Source organism: Maniola jurtina, chromosome 28 (assembly GCF_905333055.1).
Source record: "Maniola jurtina chromosome 28, ilManJurt1.1, whole genome shotgun sequence".
Taxonomy (NCBI): Eukaryota; Metazoa; Arthropoda; class Insecta; order Lepidoptera; family Nymphalidae; genus Maniola; species Maniola jurtina.
Genome location: NC_060056.1, coordinates 4,256,647 through 4,274,422, shown reverse-complemented (window position 1 = coordinate 4,274,422; position 17,776 = coordinate 4,256,647). Strand labels below are relative to the sequence as shown.

At 39.5% G+C, this 17,776-nt stretch overlaps 2 protein-coding genes across 4 annotated transcripts in view; one reads left to right on the top strand and one right to left on the bottom strand.

Moving 5' to 3' along the window:
- Positions 1-739: 739 nt before the first annotated feature.
- Positions 740-9,063, bottom strand: LOC123879582 (probable galactose-1-phosphate uridylyltransferase). 2 transcript variants are annotated; one of them, XM_045927375.1, is made up of 8 exons: positions 8,802-9,063; positions 7,033-7,196; positions 6,022-6,149; positions 4,692-4,769; positions 3,914-4,066; positions 3,100-3,175; positions 1,790-2,009; positions 740-1,171 (listed from the first exon to the last, which is right to left on the bottom strand). In XM_045927375.1, the coding sequence occupies exons 1-8, from the start codon at positions 8,821-8,823 to the stop codon at positions 960-962; spliced, it is 1,053 nt and encodes a 350-aa protein (XP_045783331.1). In that variant the 5' UTR covers positions 8,824-9,063; the 3' UTR covers positions 740-959. The 2 variants fall into 2 exon arrangements, with proteins under 2 accessions (XP_045783331.1, XP_045783333.1); XM_045927377.1 differs by lacking the exons at positions 7,033-7,196; positions 8,802-9,063 and adding an exon at positions 6,828-6,932.
- Positions 9,064-16,961: 7,898 nt separating this feature from the next.
- LOC123879574 (translational regulator orb2-like) overlaps positions 16,962-17,776 on the top strand; it is a 66,791-nt gene continuing 65,976 nt past the window's right edge. Inside the window, exon 1 of one of the 2 annotated variants that reach the window (XM_045927362.1) lies at positions 16,962-17,221. In XM_045927362.1, the coding sequence (XP_045783318.1) occupies positions 17,009-17,221 (213 nt within the window). In that variant the 5' untranslated portion in view covers positions 16,962-17,008. The remainder of the gene's footprint in view (positions 17,222-17,776) is intronic. The other variant, XM_045927357.1, reaches the window with a different exon arrangement.

The window sequence follows — 17,776 nt, the reverse complement described above, 5'->3', positions numbered from 1 at the left end:
TTGACATTTACTATAGACAATTTATATAAAGGTTAACGCACATTATCATTGACGAAGAGGCACACAACTATTATAATAGCAACAACAACCATGAAAATATTCCTGCTAGAACGAGCTGTTACCACTGTGACGCTCTCTCCTAACCACAAAACATGTCCAAGAGCCTGATATTTTATTTACCTATGTATAAACAAAAATATTTAAGTATTTTTATACTGTAACTAGTTACTGTGTATTGTGCTGTGAATGCAAAAACGACATCAAAATCGATCCAGTAGTTTCTGGGGGAAATTAACCTCACAACAGTCTCTTTATATTTTTCATTCCGATACAAGTAACTTAGCCCGAAATGGTAGCTGAAAATGGGAGCGGGCTAATTTGGAAGGGGTATGGAAACATTAAACCCGTACCCCTATCAGTTTCTTCGTGGCATCGTACCGGAACGCTAAATCGCTTGATGGCATGGCGGTGACTAGCCACGGCCGAAGCCTCCCACCAGACAAAATTTAATGTCATCATACTGTTCACCTGTGGTCCCACCTATTAATCCCTGGAACTTGGAAGGTACCTACCACAGATATTTTCTTTACCCGTGTTTCTTTCAAGCTATAAGGTTGAATGAAATAAAACAAAAACCTGTTACAAAACAATTCAGTGAATTTATTTTTATTTAACTACCAATGAATGTAGTAATTAATTTAATAAACAAACTAAAAATACTTCTAACTAATATTTAACATGAGTTGTTGGGATGCAATACATTCTAGTCTGTGATGCAATGCATTTTTTCTAAAGAGTATAAATAAAAGCAAGTCTCAAGGTCATTCATGATCGCTTGAACCAATACGGTTTTGGGTCAGTTTAAAATCTTAATTGATTCCTTTATGAAATGAACCATCTACTCCATCTTAGGTGAAGCTGAATGAAAGGACGAGAGAGCAACTCGCTTTACGAGCAATTTATTGGTTCTTATAATGGACCAAGTGGTCACATTGCCTAAGTTTGTCGGCAGCCTGCTCCGGAGTCAGGTCTCGCTGTGGCTGCGCCAGCATCTCATAGCCTACCATGAACTTCTTCACGGTGGCAGATCGCAGTAGGGGGGGCAGGTAGATACCGTGGAAGAGCCAGTGGGGGGCGTCGCCTGGCTTCCGCGAAGAGCCGGTTGGGGCACCTGAGACATGAACGAGATAACCGAAATTGTCATTGTTCTGCTTACAAGATGATTTATCTTAATTGAGGTGATTTATCTTAATAAATGAATTAAGCCTTTGCCGAGAGTATCTATGCCGTGCGTTGGTTCGTCAGTTAACCTTTAGGCAAACCTTAATAGTCAACGCACACGACAAGAAAGAGAGATTGAGTAAAACAACAAATTAAGGGCGGGGGAATGTTTTTTTTAACCTTCGTAACATCCCTTCGCCTTTTAAACACTCTAATAAGAGAGATAGAAAGAGAAAGGAAGGTAGAAAAAGAAAGAGGGAAAATAGTACTTAAAGAAGCTTCACTATAAATACACACAATGCCAGCCCATGCTGATTGACGAACCAATTGCTCGGTTGGATACAAAATCTTCATAGAGAGCTTGTACTGTACTATCCTACAGCACGCAAAGTGAAAGGTTGACTGAGGAACTTATTGCGCGGCCGCATGAATCTCACAATACAGAAAGAAAATCGTTAAGCGAAGAAAACGTCGCACAGTCACACATACATCACACAGCGCGGGAAGAAAATCGTTGACTGACGAACTAATTGCACAGCCCCATAGCCATCGCCAAATAAATACTTACCATGCCAGCCCATGCTGTAAGGGAAGCTGCAGTGGAACAGGTTGTCATATTTCGTGCATAATTGCTTCATGATCTCAGCCAGCGCCATCTTTTGGTCTTCGTTTAAATCAGTCATTCGCTGTGGTCTGTTGTTTATGGGCAGAAGCATAGTTTCGTACGGCCACGCTGCCCAGTAGGGGACTAAGGCCACCCATTCGGAATTTTGGAGGACTATACGCTCCTGAAAATGCCAAAATGCTTAGGTACATGTTGTTTCCTCAAAGAAAACAGTGAAAGAAAAATTGGTCTAATCACAAGTGCATTAAAGCGAAAGTCGTACGCAAAAAGTCATGTCTGCTGTAAACTGAACATTTGAAAAGAGCAACCGCCTAGTTTCTTATTTTCATTTTTCATTTTCATTTTCATTCTTGCTGGTTTTTCTCGGCAGTACTGGCATTTCGAACTAAGGTAGTAATTCTATTGACTGTTCAATAATATTTGTAAAAGCTTATTTTAATAAAAATCTTTCTATTTCTACTGGCTGTTTTAGTTCCTATAGTAGGTATGTGACAGGTTGAGATGGCAATTGGGTTATAAATAAGGCGGGGGGACGCCCCGCACACCCGCACTAGCCCGCACCGGGTTAGCGCGGAGACTGTGCGTGTGTCCCCACCCCGATTGCCATCTCGACCTGACCCGTATTGGAGAATAGGATATTGCCAGTTGGCGCCATTAGTGTTCAGGTCTGCGACTAGTTTGTGAGTTAAAGTCGATACTAGAATTAACTTCTTAAACTGGACCCTTTCAAGTAAAGATTTTTATATAAACCTGTGAGGATGATATTGCCATTGTCGCAATTAAAGTGCCATAAATAAATAAAGTGATATATTAGTTTACAAATTGCGAAAAACCAAGTAAAATTTGAATTTCGCGGGCAGACCCGTCGCTTGCCTCTTAAGGTAAGCGCGCATAGTATAGCAAAGATGGTATAAAAAAGAATAGACAATATAAAACTGTCCTCGTACACTGAAACCGGGTAACTTTAGAAACACCATTCGCATTGTTATCAATACTAATATTACCTATAAATGCGAAAGTGTGTTTGTTTGGCAGTTTGTCGATTTTTCCTACAGCCATTTTTTATTATTTGTTACTATAGCGGCAACAGAAACACAAATACTGTGAATAAACTCAAACTTTCAACAACTATTACGGTTGACAAGATACAGCCCGCTAACAGACAGACGGACGAACGGACAGAAGAACAGCAGAGATGTATAGCGTCGTGTAGGCACCCTACAGAAACCCTAAAAAGTTAAAAAAAAACTTACTTTCTTCTTCATTTCCTGTACCAAATAATCCACTAGCAAAGGTTTTCCGAACTTTGTGTAATATTCCTTTTGACACCTTAAACAAGTGTAAATTAAAAATTTATAACACCCCCGACAAGTGAAGGTTACAGTAACTAGAAACGAGCTGATAACTTTCAAACGGCTGAACCGATTTTCTTGGATTATAGCTAAGAACACTCGCGATCAAGCCACCTTTCAAACAAAAAAACTAAATAAATACCGTTTCATTAGTTTAGGAGCTACGATGCCACAGACAGATACACAGATACATACGTCAAACTAATAACACCCCTCTTTTTGGGTCGGGGGTTAAAAAATAACATCTTCATCATTAATATAGTATACGTTAATGTCAGTTGTCTCTTTGAAAGAGTGATTTTTTGATTTTGGAGACCTCCTAGGCGCAGTAGATAGCTGTGGTCTTGTAAGTGGGAGGTCCCGGGTTCGATTCTCAGCAGGGGCAATTTGGAATTATATGCCTAATTTCTAAATATTCTGTGGTCTGGTCTCGTTGGAGGCTTCGGCTGTGGCTAGTTACCACCCTACCGGCAAAGCGGTAAGTTCGGGTACGATGCCGGGTACAAACCAAAGGAATATGGGTTTATTAAAAACTGCCATACCCCTTCTAAGGCCGCTTCCATCTTAGACTGCATTATCACTTACCATTAGGTGAGATTTCAGTCTAGTATCTCAATAGAAAAATCCCAAGAGCTTTACTTAACAACCAAGAATTTTGAATTAAGTACCTATTTTAGGTGGTCAAAAATTAGAATATAAGAGAATAGAAGATTACCTTTCTTTGACCCTAGGTTCATTCGGTAGGAAACTGGACGCCCATATCTGGCAGTGAGGGTGGGGGTTGGAACACCCCATTATAGCACCCTTGTTTTCGAAAATTTGCACCCATGTGTAGCGACGACCTAATTCTTGTAGTTGGTTGATCCATCTGAAAAAAACCGTTTAGTTAGTATAATGTTTTTTTTAGTTTTATCATTCTCTTATTTTAGAAGTTACAGGGGGGGGGGGACACACACATTTTACCACTTTGGAAGAGTCTCAAACTATTCAGTTTAGAAAAAAATGATATTAGAAACCTCAATATCATTTTTGAAGACCTATTCATAGATACCCCACACATATGGGGGTGATGAAAAAAAATATTTTGAGTTTCAGTTCTAAGTAGTTATGGGGATCCCCAAAATTTATTGTTTTTGTGTGAAAGTCTTAATGAGGTTCACAGAATACATCTACTTACTAAGTTTCAACAGTATAGGTCTTATAGTTTCGGAAAAAAGTGGCTGTGACATACGGACGGACAGACAGACAGACAGACAGACAGACAGACAGACATGACGAATCTATAAGGGTACCGTTATTCTGCCATTTGGCTACCGAACCCTAAAAATGTAACTTGATGTGCGATAAAATGACGTGACGTATAGCAATGGGCGATTGTTGCAAAAAACAATCGAATGAATCGAAGAATTAAACAATCGACTGTCGACATCTTTACAAAAAACAATCGAATAAAAATCGATAATCTTCTCCAAACGTTTAGCTTAGGTACTTACTCCTCAATAACTGCCAGTATTTCTTTGACGGACATCAGTGGTATTGTCATGGACGAATCCGGATGGAAGCACATTACTCTGAAAATGAGAAAAACTATTTATAACTAACTAACTATAAACTACTAAGTATAAAAAACTATTTAACTCTGTACCGAATTTCGTCAGAATCGGTTAAACTGTTGGGTCGTGAAAAGGTAGCAGACAGACAGACAGACACACTTTCGCGTTTATAATATTAGTAATGGATAACATAATATCTATAATTAACCTTTTTTCATGAATACCTGTATTAATTGCTGTACCTATTCTACTCCCTTTACAACCTCTCTCACTGCCAAGGGTCACTGGTAGAGATCTCTTATAGAGATAAGTGCTTCCCTGTCCACTTTTTCTTTCTTTTTATCTTTATTATTACAACTTTCTGGTACAAATAAAAAAAAACCGGCCAAGTGCAGGTCAGACTCGCGCACTGAGGGTTCCGTACTCGGGTATTTTTTCCAACATTTTGACAGACAGACAGACAACAAAGTGATTCTATAAGGGTTCCGTTTTTCCTTTTGAGGTACGGAACCCTAAAAACCACGGGTTAAGTGTAAGTTGTTCCACAACTCTATTGCGGTAGAATGACAGCTACAATGTCATGATCGCAATCATTTCTGATTGGTTGACGCTCGCTTACCATTGGCTACAATGTATTGTTGCAACAAGACTGCCATAAGTTCAGCCAATCACAATGATTGCGATTGTAATAATGATGCAGGGTTTACAGAATCGACCTGCTGGCAATATCAGTGTACCACAATTAGTGTAAATTAAAAATTTATAACCCCCCGACAAGTGAAGTTTACAGTAAAAACTAGAAAAGAGCTGATAACTTTAAAACAGCTGAACCGATTTTCTTGGATGATAGCTAAGAACACTCTCGATCAAGCCACCTTTCAAACAAAAAAAAAACTAAGTTAAAATCGGTTAATATTAGCTTAGGAGCTACGATGCCACATTCAGGTCGGGGCTTAAAAATAATGATTTTGATATGAGTTACTCACAAATTAGTCGATACCTACTATAACTAATTTCTAATAATAAGGGTATAAATATAACTAATAATAAGGGTTCCATTTTTCCTTTTGAGGTACGGAACCATAAAAATTAACCCAGGGGTGGATCAACTATATAGTTATAGAATAGAATAGAATAGATTTTTATTCAAATAGACTTTTACAAGTGCTTTTGAATCGTCAATTAATTTACCACTGGTTCGGAATGCCGTACCTACCGAGAAGAACCAGCAAGAAACTCGGCGGCTGCTCTTTTCAGTTGACAGCTTTACCTGCAGGTCCCTTTAGCCTGAGCCACCTGGAACAGCGGATGGTCGGGAGGTGGAGGCTCCGGCACTCGCTCCAGCAGGGCTGGGAAGTCGTTCGGAAACACGTACGTTGAGGTGTAGTTGGGATTTCTCTGAAAAAAACCGGCCAAGTGCGAGTCAGACTCGCGCACCGAGGGTTCTGTACTCGGGTATTTTACCGACATTTTACACGATAAATCAAAAACTAATGCATAAAAAAAAATCTGTTTTAGAATGTACAGGTAAAGCCCTTTCATATGATACCCCACTTGGTATAGTTATCTTACTTTGGAAAATTGAACACATTTAAATTTTTTTTAATGATGTAACCACAATTCACGGTTTTCGGATTTATTCCTTTACTTGTGCTATAAGGTCTACCTACCTGTCAAATTTTAAGATTCAGGTCAACGGGAAGTACCCTATAGGTTTTCTTGACAGACACGACGGACGGACAGACAGACAGACAACAAAGTGATCCTATTAGGGTTCCGTTTTTCCTTTTGAGGTACGGAAATCTAAATTGCAGGAATCTGGAGGTTGCAAGGTTAGTTGCTGTATAGTGTAATACCTATATCTGTTTAGTGTGTCCAATAAACCGGACTGCCCCCGCCATTAAAGGATTGTTGGGGTCAAGATAGTTCCCGAACTTGAAGTTTTTTGTAGTAGAAGTCATCCCATTAGCTGTTTCTCTGGTCCCTGAAAGTATTCAAGTCTGGGGTCCAGTCCCCAGACTTGAAAACTTTCAGGGAGGTTGGAACTTGCAAGGTTAGTTGCTGTATAGTGTATACCTGTCCACTGGAGCGGACTGCCCCCGCCCTTAAAGGATTGTTGGGGTCAGGATAGTTCCCGAACTTGAAGTTTTTTGTAGTAGAAGTCATCCCATTAGCTGTTTCTCTGGTCCCTGAAAGTATTCAAGTCTGGGGTCCAGTCCCCAGACTTGAAAACTTTCAGGGAGGTTGGAACTTGCAAGGTTAGTTGCTGTATAGTGTATACCTGCCCACTAGACCGGACTGCCCCCGCCCTTAAAGGGTTGTTGAGGTCTGGGGGTTGTTCCTCAGGGGACCCCTCAGTCTGGCCACTCCAGGGTCGCTTGCAGCGATGCGGGGATACCAGGATCCATTCGTCCTTAAGCGGGTTGTATCTGCTATGCTGGTGTTCTAGAACATACAGAGACATACAGAAATTAGAAAAAAAAACCGGCCAAGTGCGAGTCAGTCTCGTGCACCGAGGGTTGCGTATTTTTCCTGGCATTTTGCACGATAGATCAAAAACTATCACACTTCACACTAATATTAATAAAGGGGAAAGTTTGTGTGTATCTGTGTGTGTATGTTTGTTACTCCTACACGCAAAAACTACTGAATGGATTGAGCTGAAAAGAATAGAGATAGATTATACCCTGGATTAGCACATAGGCTACTTTTATCCCGGAAAATTAAAGAGTTCCTACGGGATTTTTAAAACCTACATCGACGAAAACGTAGTCGTGGGCTATCACACTTCACCACTTCACACTAATATTATAAAGGAGAAAGTTTGTATGTGTGTGTGTGTGTGTGTATGTTTGTTACTCCTTCACGCAAAAACTACTGGATGGATTGGGTTCAAATTTAGAATGGAGATAGATTATACCCTGGATTAGCACATAGGCTACTTTTTATCCCGGAAAATCAAAGAGTTCCCACTGGAATTTTAAAAAACCTACATCCACGCGAACGAAGTCGCGGGTATCAGTTTGTGGGAAATATATCGATTGACCTTTTATCATGTGATAGGGCGAGCCACTCAAATCATAATATTTATCACGTAAATTCTGACTAGATAGCTGAAAACTGTTTCTATATACAGAAATGAGAGACTTATAATACCTATTAAAACCGGTCAAGTGCGAGTCGGGTTTGTTGACAGATGGACGGACAGACAGACAGACAGACAGCAGAGTGACATTAACAGGCTTCCGTTTTTACCCTTTGGGTATGGAACCCTAAAAACTTGCTCTAGGGTCGCCATACTATATGATTTACTAGCTGACGCCCGCAACTTCGTCCGCGTGGATTTAGGTTTTCGAAATCCCGTGGGAACTCTTTGATTTTCCGGAATGAAAGTAGCCTATGTGCGAATCCAGGATATTATCTATCTCCATTCTGAATTTCAGCCAAATCCGTCCAGTGGTTTTTGCGTGAAGGAGTAACAAACATACACACAAACTTTCGCCTTTATAATATTAGTGTGAAGTGTGATGTGATAGTGTGAAGTGTGATAGTGTGAAGTGTGATAGTCACTATAGTTATGCTCTTGTTTATATTATTTCCACGTGTTTTCCGCAATAAAAATTAACCTCTCCCTTTCTTGAAGTCGGTTACCACTACAAACTTGCGACTTCAATTAATCTAAACTACAACTAATTTAAACTATCAATTTTATCGTAATATTTCCATTATTATTTTTATTTTTTAAGATCAAAAGCACACATTTTTTAACCCCCGACCCAAAAAGAGGGGTGTTATAAGTTTGACGTGTGTATCTGTGTATCTGTGTGTCTGTGTATCTGTATATCTGTCTGTGGCATCGTAGCGCCTAAACGAATGAACCGATTTTAATTTAGTTTTTTTTTGTTTGAAAGGTGGCTTGATCGAGAGTGTTCTTAGCTATAATCCACGAAAATCGGTTCAGCCGTTTGAAAGTTATCAGCTCTTTTCAAGTTACTGTAACCTTCACTTGTCGGGGGTGTTATTTTTTAATTTACACTTGTTTAAACTCACCGGTGGCTTCAAATTCCTGCATATTGACACTACTTGACACCACCTCTAACTAGCTAACAGAGGTCACAACTGATTAGATAGAGATGACAAACAGAACCCGCGATATATCGATAAACTGTTAGATTATCGATAAAATTCTGAAAACAACTGTTAGAATTATATTCTTGCTTATCGTAGCAGTAACAGGTCCGCTTACTACAGCACAGAAGGCATGACTGATTAGATTAGAGATGGCAGTTGACACCCGCGGTATATCGATGTTGGGATATCGATAAAATGTTAGTTTTCCAGCACCTAGAGGCACTGCAGAAATTACGTTACACTAACAACGCAACTTTTTTTTTTCTCTCTCGTCTGGCTTATACAAAGATTAGCCAATGTCAAGTTTGTAGTTATTTGTAACAAGTTAGTCAAACTATACAAGTATGGACCCCGTCTGTACCGGCGCTCGCCGACATACGCACGGCACCCCCTTAGAGCGCTTTCCAGTCAGTTTGAACAAAAAAAACCACTCCAAAAACGCAGAGCACGCCAGCCAGCTAACACCAACACAGACGAAGTCCCAAAGCAACGTTACACTTTACTGAAATATCGATAGGGTGGTCATTCAGCATATTTTTAGCAAATTATAACTTAGACTAGAGGATGCCCGCGACTTTGTCCGGATGGATTTAGGTGTTTAAAGATCCCGAGGGAACTGTTTGATTTACCGAGATAACAAGTTGCCTATGTCAATTATAGCAACGCAAGCTACCTCGGTACCTTTCATATAAATCGGTTAAGCAGATGGGTATTTAGGAATCCCGTGGGAACTCTTTGATTTTCCGGGTTAAAAAGTCTATGACCGTCCCTGGGATATAAGCTAACTCTGTACCAAACATTAAGATTGGTTAAACTGTTGGGCCGTGAAAAGCTAACAGACAGCAGACAGATAGATAGATAGATATAACACTTTATTGCACACAAAAACACATGTAAAGGAACACATCACAGAAAAAAGAAAACAGAAAAAACAATTGTCTGCAAAGGCGGCCTTATTGCTTGGAGCAATCTCTACCAGGTAACCTTTGTAGATAAGGTATAAGATAAGGTAGTAGATAGTTACTTAGGGGTTATTTTCAACAATTACTTATTCCGGTCAATAGGGACATCATTTTGATGAGATGTACTGAGTAGATAAGTACAATAATAATATAATGGCCTATATTAAAGATCAAAAGTCTATCCATGATATGTATCATTTTATCGATCTAATTATCGATATATATCTGTCACATCACTAAGTTTCTGTTATATTGTCGGCTTTGCTCTTGCTTTGCTGTTTGATAAAGAGCAACGTTATCACACATAGATTATGAAATATTCACAGAGCATGCATTTTGTACGGTCGGCCTCAGAATTCGAGTAACAATCCCGCGAAACTATTGCATCAAAAACCTGTCGCACTTATGGTCCTTTTTACCCGACTGCGGCAAAGCCAAAAGGAAGGGTTATGATTTTAGCAGTCTATGTGTGTATGTTTATATCCAGATTCTGTGTGTTCCACAGTAGCGCCTAAACTACTGGGCCGATTTTGATGAATGAGGTGTCAATCGATTCGTCGTAAAGGTCCGGGTGACATAGGCTATATTTTATACGAAAAAAAATTACCTAACGGATATAACATGAAAAAAGTGGGGGACTCCAAAATTTTTTTTGCTATTGTATCAAGTGGGGTGTCAAATGAAAGAGGAAAAATTCTGAGTTCATAAATCACACTTATCACACTTATCACACTTATAATATTATAAAGGCGAAAGTTTGTATGTGTGTGTGTGTGTGTGTGTGTGTGCGTGTGTGTGTGTGTATGTTTGTTACTCCTTCACGCAAAAACGACTGAACGGATTTGGCTGAAATTTAGAATGGAGATAGATAATATCCTGGATTAGCACATAGGCTACTTTTTATCCCGGAAAATCAACGAGTTCCCACGGGATTTCGAAAAACCTAAATCCACGCGGACGAAGTCGCGGGCATCGGCTAGTATAAATTAATTGTGTAAAATATTGCATGCCGTAACGCTTTTGTCTGTACTTTTTAAGTTTAGGTTAAGATCAATGTATATAACCCAAATTTTTAATAAAATGGTTGATTGATTGAAGAACAAATGTTTTATTACGAATTACTTATGACAATATTAGCAGAACATATATTATGGATAGCATTATGTTCTACATATTATAAGTTTTTATAATTTGAAAAGAGTAAAGTCTATACCTATTGAGTTTCTTATCGGCTCTTCTCAGTTCAATTTGCATTCCGAAACGACCGGCAGTATAGAGTCATTGACGTAGCATACGATATACTAGTTGTCCTACAATATTATTACAAATTTTTTAACCCCCGACCCAAAAAGAGGGGTGTTATTCGTTTGACGTGTGTCAAGGTCTGCATCCATACGTAGTCGAAATTCCTCGAACACGTACGAAACGATTTGCTTCCTCTTTCCTAATCCGAACCGCTAGGATATGGAACGCCCTTCCGGCGTCAGTTTTCCCTTCCACCTATAATATGGGTACCTTCAAGTCAAGAGTGAATAAGCAACTTCTAGGCAAGCGCGCTCCATCTTAGGCTGCATCATCACTTGCTAGCAGGTCTGATTGCAGCCAAGCGCTAGTCTATATAATTTTAAATAAAAACTGTCTGTGGCATCGTAGCTTCTAAATTAATTTAATTTAATTAAACCTATTTTAATTTAGTTTTTTTTTTGTTTGAAAGGTGGCTTGATCGAGAGTGTTTTTAGCTATAATCCAAGATCGGTTCAGCCGTTGGAAAGTTATCAGCTCTTTTCTAGTTATTACTGTAACCTTCACTTGTCGGGGGTGTTATAAATTTTTAATTTACACTTGTGATTTTGATATATGCTTGTAGGTATATTATTATGTTGTTGAAGGTCTACGAAACAGGTGAAACTGTCTGTGCTATTTACTTATTCTTTGCATTAGTGGCGCGACCATCCGTCATCCGTGTAGGTAGCAAGCAATCAATTAAGTTTAAAATAATAAAGATTATCGAATTTATTGTTTATTAGACATACTAGAGGATACCCGCGACTTCGTCCGCGTGGATTTAGGTTTTTCGAAATCCCGTGGGAACTCTTTGATTTTCCGGGATAATAAGTAGCCTATGTGCTAATCCAGGATACTATCTATCTCCATTCCGAATTTCAGCCAAATCCGTCCAGTGGTTTTTGCGTGAAGGAGTAACAAACATACACACACACACACACACATACAATCTTTCGCTTTTATAATATTAAGTGTGATAAATCTACTAACTAGTATCATCATCATGGTCATCCCATCGCCAGCCAACTACTGAGCACAGGTCGTCTTGCCGACAATCATGTACCTATACCATATTCTATCCACAGAGAGAAGTTAGTATCGGGCTCTCTCAGTTAGACAATGACAACGAGAAAAACTCAGTGGGTATAAGCCGTTACGAAAAGGAGGTGTTAACTTAAAGGCAGGATACGTAGGTCGAAAAACCAAGGTGCTGGAATAGCGACCTTACACCGGAAATTGCGTTGGAAGACCTCCTACTAGGTGGACGCGGGGACTTCGTCTGTGATGGCGTTTGCTGGCGCGCGTGCTGTGCTTGTCTGGAGTGTTGTTTTTTTTGTTAAGAGTGGCTGGTTTTTGTGTTAGTTGGTGTTTTTTGGTGGTGGAACTGACTGGGAAGCGCTCTAGGGAGGCACCGCGCGTGTGCCGGCGGGCGCCGGCGCAGACGGAGTCCATACTTGTATAAATTCAATAACTTGAAAACATTTACAAACTTGACATTGGCTAATCAGAGTAAAGCCAGATTTAAGGAAAAAAAAAAAAGGTGGACGCGGACGTCATCAAGCGACTCGAAAGGATAAAAAAGCATGGATTTGACTCGCTCCAGCAATGCGCGGGGCTGCAATTGCTTGTATAGTATAGAATATTATTGTAAATTGAACAATTGAAAAGAGCAACCGCCGAGTTTCTTGCTGGTTCTTCTCGGTAGGAACGGCATTCCGGACCAGTGTTAAATTATTTGACGATTCAAAAGCACTTGTAAAAGTTTATTTGAATAAAAATCTACATATTATTCTATTCTATTCTATTATACTATTACGTAGACTTCACACACCTTTGAGAACATTATGGAGCACTCTTAACCATGCAGGTTTCCTCACGACGTTTTCCTTCGCTGTTATGACAAGTTTGCTTCCGAAAAGTCAAGATATTAGACCCGAGACCTTCCAAATATACGGCTAAAGCCACTACTATTATTATCTCTTTTTAACCCCCGGCCCAAAAAGAGGGGTGTTATAAGTTTGACGTGTGTATCTGTGTCTCTGTGTATCTGTGTATCTGTCTGTGGCATCGTAGCGCCTAAACGAATGAACCGATTTTAATTTAGTTTTTTTTGTTTGAAAGGTGGCTTGGCTTGATCGAGAGTGTTCTTAGCTATAATCCAAGAAAATCGGTTCAGCCGTTTGAAAGTTATCAGCTCTTTTCTATTTACTGTAACCTTCACTTGTCGGGGGTGCCATAAATTTTTAATTTACACTTGTTTAATATTACTTGGCGATTGAAAAATCAGATGTTGCCAAGTTTTCTTTTTGTTTCAATTTTTTTAACAACGCCATCTATACGCAGTTACTGAAACTATAATTGGTACAATTTCCCTCGTTAGATGGCGTTCTTACGTCCAAATAGAAAATTTTCGTGTATAGTTAACGAAAATGCTCATAGATGGCGCTACCCGCTTTTCTCTTTTTCCTGAAATTACATAAAAACATATCGTAACTTCATATCGATTAAACTTATTAACCCCCGATCCAAAAAGAGGGGTGTAATAAGTTTGACGTGTGTATCTGTCTGTGGCATCGTAGCTCCTAAAGTAATGAATCGATTTTAATTTATTTTTTTTTGTTTGAAAGGTGGCTTGATCGAGAGTGTTCTTAGCTATAATCCAAGAAAATCATTTCAGCCGTTTGAAAGTTATCAGCTCTTTTCTAGTCACATAACCTTCACTTGTCGGGGGTGTTATAAATTTTTAATTTACACTTGTTTTCAAAATTCTTGCTGGTTCTTCTCGGTAGGAAAGGCATTCCGAACCAGTGGTAAATGCTCTTTACGATTCAAAAGTACTGTAAAAGTCTAATTGAATAAAAATATTTTGAATTTTAATCACGGGTTTCTGTGTTACTTGTATAGTACAGTATGGCATATTATTGTAAATTGAACAGTTGAAAAGAGCAACCGCCGAGTTTCTTGCTGATTCTTCTTGGTAGGAACGGCATTCCGAACCAGTGGTAGATTATTTTGACGATTCAAAAGCACTCGTAAAAGTTTGATTGAATAAAAACATTTTGAATTTGAACTTGCCCTGGAATACGGGGCACCTGGCAATCCTAAAGGTAAGATAGGAAGTCAGGGTACTTTGATCAATTTATACAAACCTAGATGATGCCCGCGACTCACGGGATTCTTAAAAAATCTAAATCCACGAGGATTTAGATTTTTTAAGAATCCCGTGGGAACTCTTTGATTTTCCGGGATAACAAAATAGCCTATGTCCGTCCCCGGGATATAAGCTGACCCTGTACCAACTTTCGTCAGTATCGTGAAAAGGTAGCAGACAGACAGATAGGCGGGGCACTTGGCAATCCTAAAGGTGGGGTAGGAAGTACCTTTGATCAATTTATATGCTGAATAGTTAGATAACAGACCTGTTGCGACACTACACTGCAAAACAGCTGTAGGCCAAAACTTATCCCGATGCGGACAACGGCATACCTATACCTACCGTAACTCGTAATACCTACAGAGAGAGAGCTGTAGCTTTTAATTTATTTGTTGCACACAAAAACACATGTAAAGGAACACAACACAGAAAGAAGAAAACAGAAAAAACAATTGTGTGCAAAGGCGGCCTTATTGCTTAGAGCAATCTCTACCAGGCAACCTTTGCTGAAAGGAGAAGCTAGTGTTGGATAGTACCAAGGCGCAAAGAAGTTTAAGTAAGTAATATTATCAGTTATCACCTTTACATCAATTTTTAGGGTTCCGTAACTCAAAAGGAAAAACGGAACCCTTATAAGATCCGTCTGCCCGTCTACCCATCCGTCGTGTCAAGAAAACCTAAGGTACTTCCCGTTAACCTAGAATCATGTGGTGGGTAGGTAGGTCGTATAGCACAAGTAAAGGAATAAATCCGAAAACAGTGAATTTGTGATTACATCACAAAAAATAGTATATTTCATTACAAGTGCGGAAAGGCTGTCATTGCAAAGAGTTCCGACAAATGTCTACCCGAGCCGAGGCGTAGCTGAAGGCGAGGGTTGACAGTCGGAACGAGTTGCAATGACGGTTCCGCACGTGTACTGAACGACTATTTTTAATACAGTTGCGAAAAAATGAAGCAATTTAATAAAATAATAAAAACACAATAAACTCAACTAACTTAATTTAATTTAATTTAAAACAACTTTATTGTTAATAGATATAAAAAACTAAGGTCGAAATTACTTATTTTAGGCAACCAACAACTAAACTTGCAAAGAAAATTTCTGGAAAATGGCGCCAACCGTAGAATATAAGTAGAGTTTTTTTTTTCTTCACCCATTCTGGTAGGCAAAGGGAACTATGCCCATACAGCCAAGTCTTCAGTAGAAGTTTTTTATTGATATGAAATGAAAATGAAATTTAATGAGATGAAATGAAATGAAACCTAACCAAACTCATTCAATCAAATCATTAAATCTGATATTGAAACAAATTAGTAGCTTCTTTTTAGAAATATACGTATTTGCATGAATCATAAAAACTTCTATGAATTTTTTTAGTAAAAACTTCATGGTTGGTTTTTCTTTTTAATATTTTGACAGTTGGGAAAGAAAAAGCACGAGTGCGGGAAAGGTAAAAAAAAAGCACGATTATGTAATAGCCCACATCCCGAACGCTATACGTCCCTGCAATACGCCACTTTTTGAGCAACTGTATTAAAAAAATTATTAAAATGTGTTCACGAAAAAATTAATATACTAAATCGATGGTACGGAACCCTAAGTACGTGAGTACGACTCGCACTTGACCAGTTTTTTTCTTGTTTTTTTTCTCTTTTTTATTACAATTTTCTGGTAAAAATAAAAAATAAAATAAATAATTAATTAGAAAGAAATATGGTAGAGATCTCTAATAGAGATAAGGGCTTCCCTGTCCACTTTTTCTTTCTTTTTCTCTTTATTGTTACAAATTACTGGTACAAATAAAAAACAAAATAAAATAAGTAATTAATTATTATCACCATTAGAGAAAGAAAAAGTGGACAGGGAAGCACTTATCTCTATAAGAGAACGCTACCAGTTTCCCTTGGCAGTGCGAGAGGTTGTAAATGGATTATCTTAGATATTCAACTATTAGCTGATGTTCCGCTCCCCTCCGCTCCACTCCGCTCCCTTCAGTGAACAGGCACCCTTATAGGTAAAGCCTTGGCCAACGATACCAACGCAGTGTAGGTATACCCAATGCAGATAGTACTTCCACAAACAATGATAGGAAATGAAATAGACCAACTGACAGGGTCTATAGCCCGCGTAGGTTTCGCGCTACTGCCATTGCGCACCGTAGTGACGTCATTAATCTACACTAAGGGTGAAATCCGTAGGAGAACCAGAGTCACCGACATTGCTCAGCGAATTAGCCAGCTAATAAAGTGTTGCTGTTTAGTAACTACTGAACCGATTTTAATAATTCTTGCACCATTGGAAAGCCATCTAGATGTAATATGGGCTATAATTTACATAATATCTTTTTTTGAATCTAGCTGAGATGTCCGATTGTCAACACGTTGTTAGGGTATCTGACCACTGAAGTAGAGCGGAGACATCTTTAGACGACTTATTCTGACTTATGATGATGATGAACCCTTTGTAACTCCTGAACACATCTCCGCTCCGCTTCGCTTCAGTGAACAGGCACCCTTACAGGCTTTAGCGGTCGCTGAAGCGCCAAGGCAGTGGCCGAACGATACCGACGCAGTGTATACCCAATGCAGGCAGTACTGCCACAAACAATGAGGGGAAACGGAACAGAGCAAGTGACAGCGTGCGCGCGCAGCCCATCGACCCGCCAGATAAGACTTATCGCCAGTCCAGCTCCGACCGCCGCGCGGGTCGGACGTATGCGCGGATGGGAGAGTTACAATACCCCGGCGCACCAAGCGTCGACGATGAGCGCCAGTACCGGGCGCCCTTCCGCAGGGCTCCGCAATACAGGTGGGGCGCGCCGCAGCCGCCGCAGCCCTCGGCCTTCGCCCCCTGGAGGCGCGCGCCCGCTCCGCCTCGGCCTCCGGATTACAGGCGCAGTGTCTCCTACCCTGGGAAGCCTGAAGAACCATATCAGGTGCCCTGAAAACTGTGCTTATTACCCTAATCCCAACGAAAAATCGTGTTTTCTAGTCAAACTTACATGAAAAATGCGAATTTCATGTGCTTTATCACATCTCCAAACGGTGCTAGGGAGAAAACTCGTGTTTTTCATGAAAAATCAGCGTTTTTCAGTGAATTTTCCGTGTGAGATGATGAGTTCTTATAACGACGTCAAACAAAACTAACTCTACCATATGATTTTCATTGGAGGTAGTTGAATTTCAGTTTCTAATGACGTGGATGCGAATTTTCAAGAAAAAATAGTCGGTTTTCATGATTTTCAGATAAATTTATGTATTTTTCTATGTAATAGTATACATAAGAAGTGGCCTGGGTAAGCTTAGTAAATCTGACGCGTGGAAGCCTGAAGAACCATATAAGGTGCCCTGAAAACTGTGCTTTTACCCTAATTCTAATGGAAAATCATGTTTTTCGGTAAAATTTACATGAAAAATGCCGATTTCGTGTGCTTTTACACACCTTTGGACGGTGCTAGGAAGAAAACTCGTGTTTTTCATGAAAAATCAGC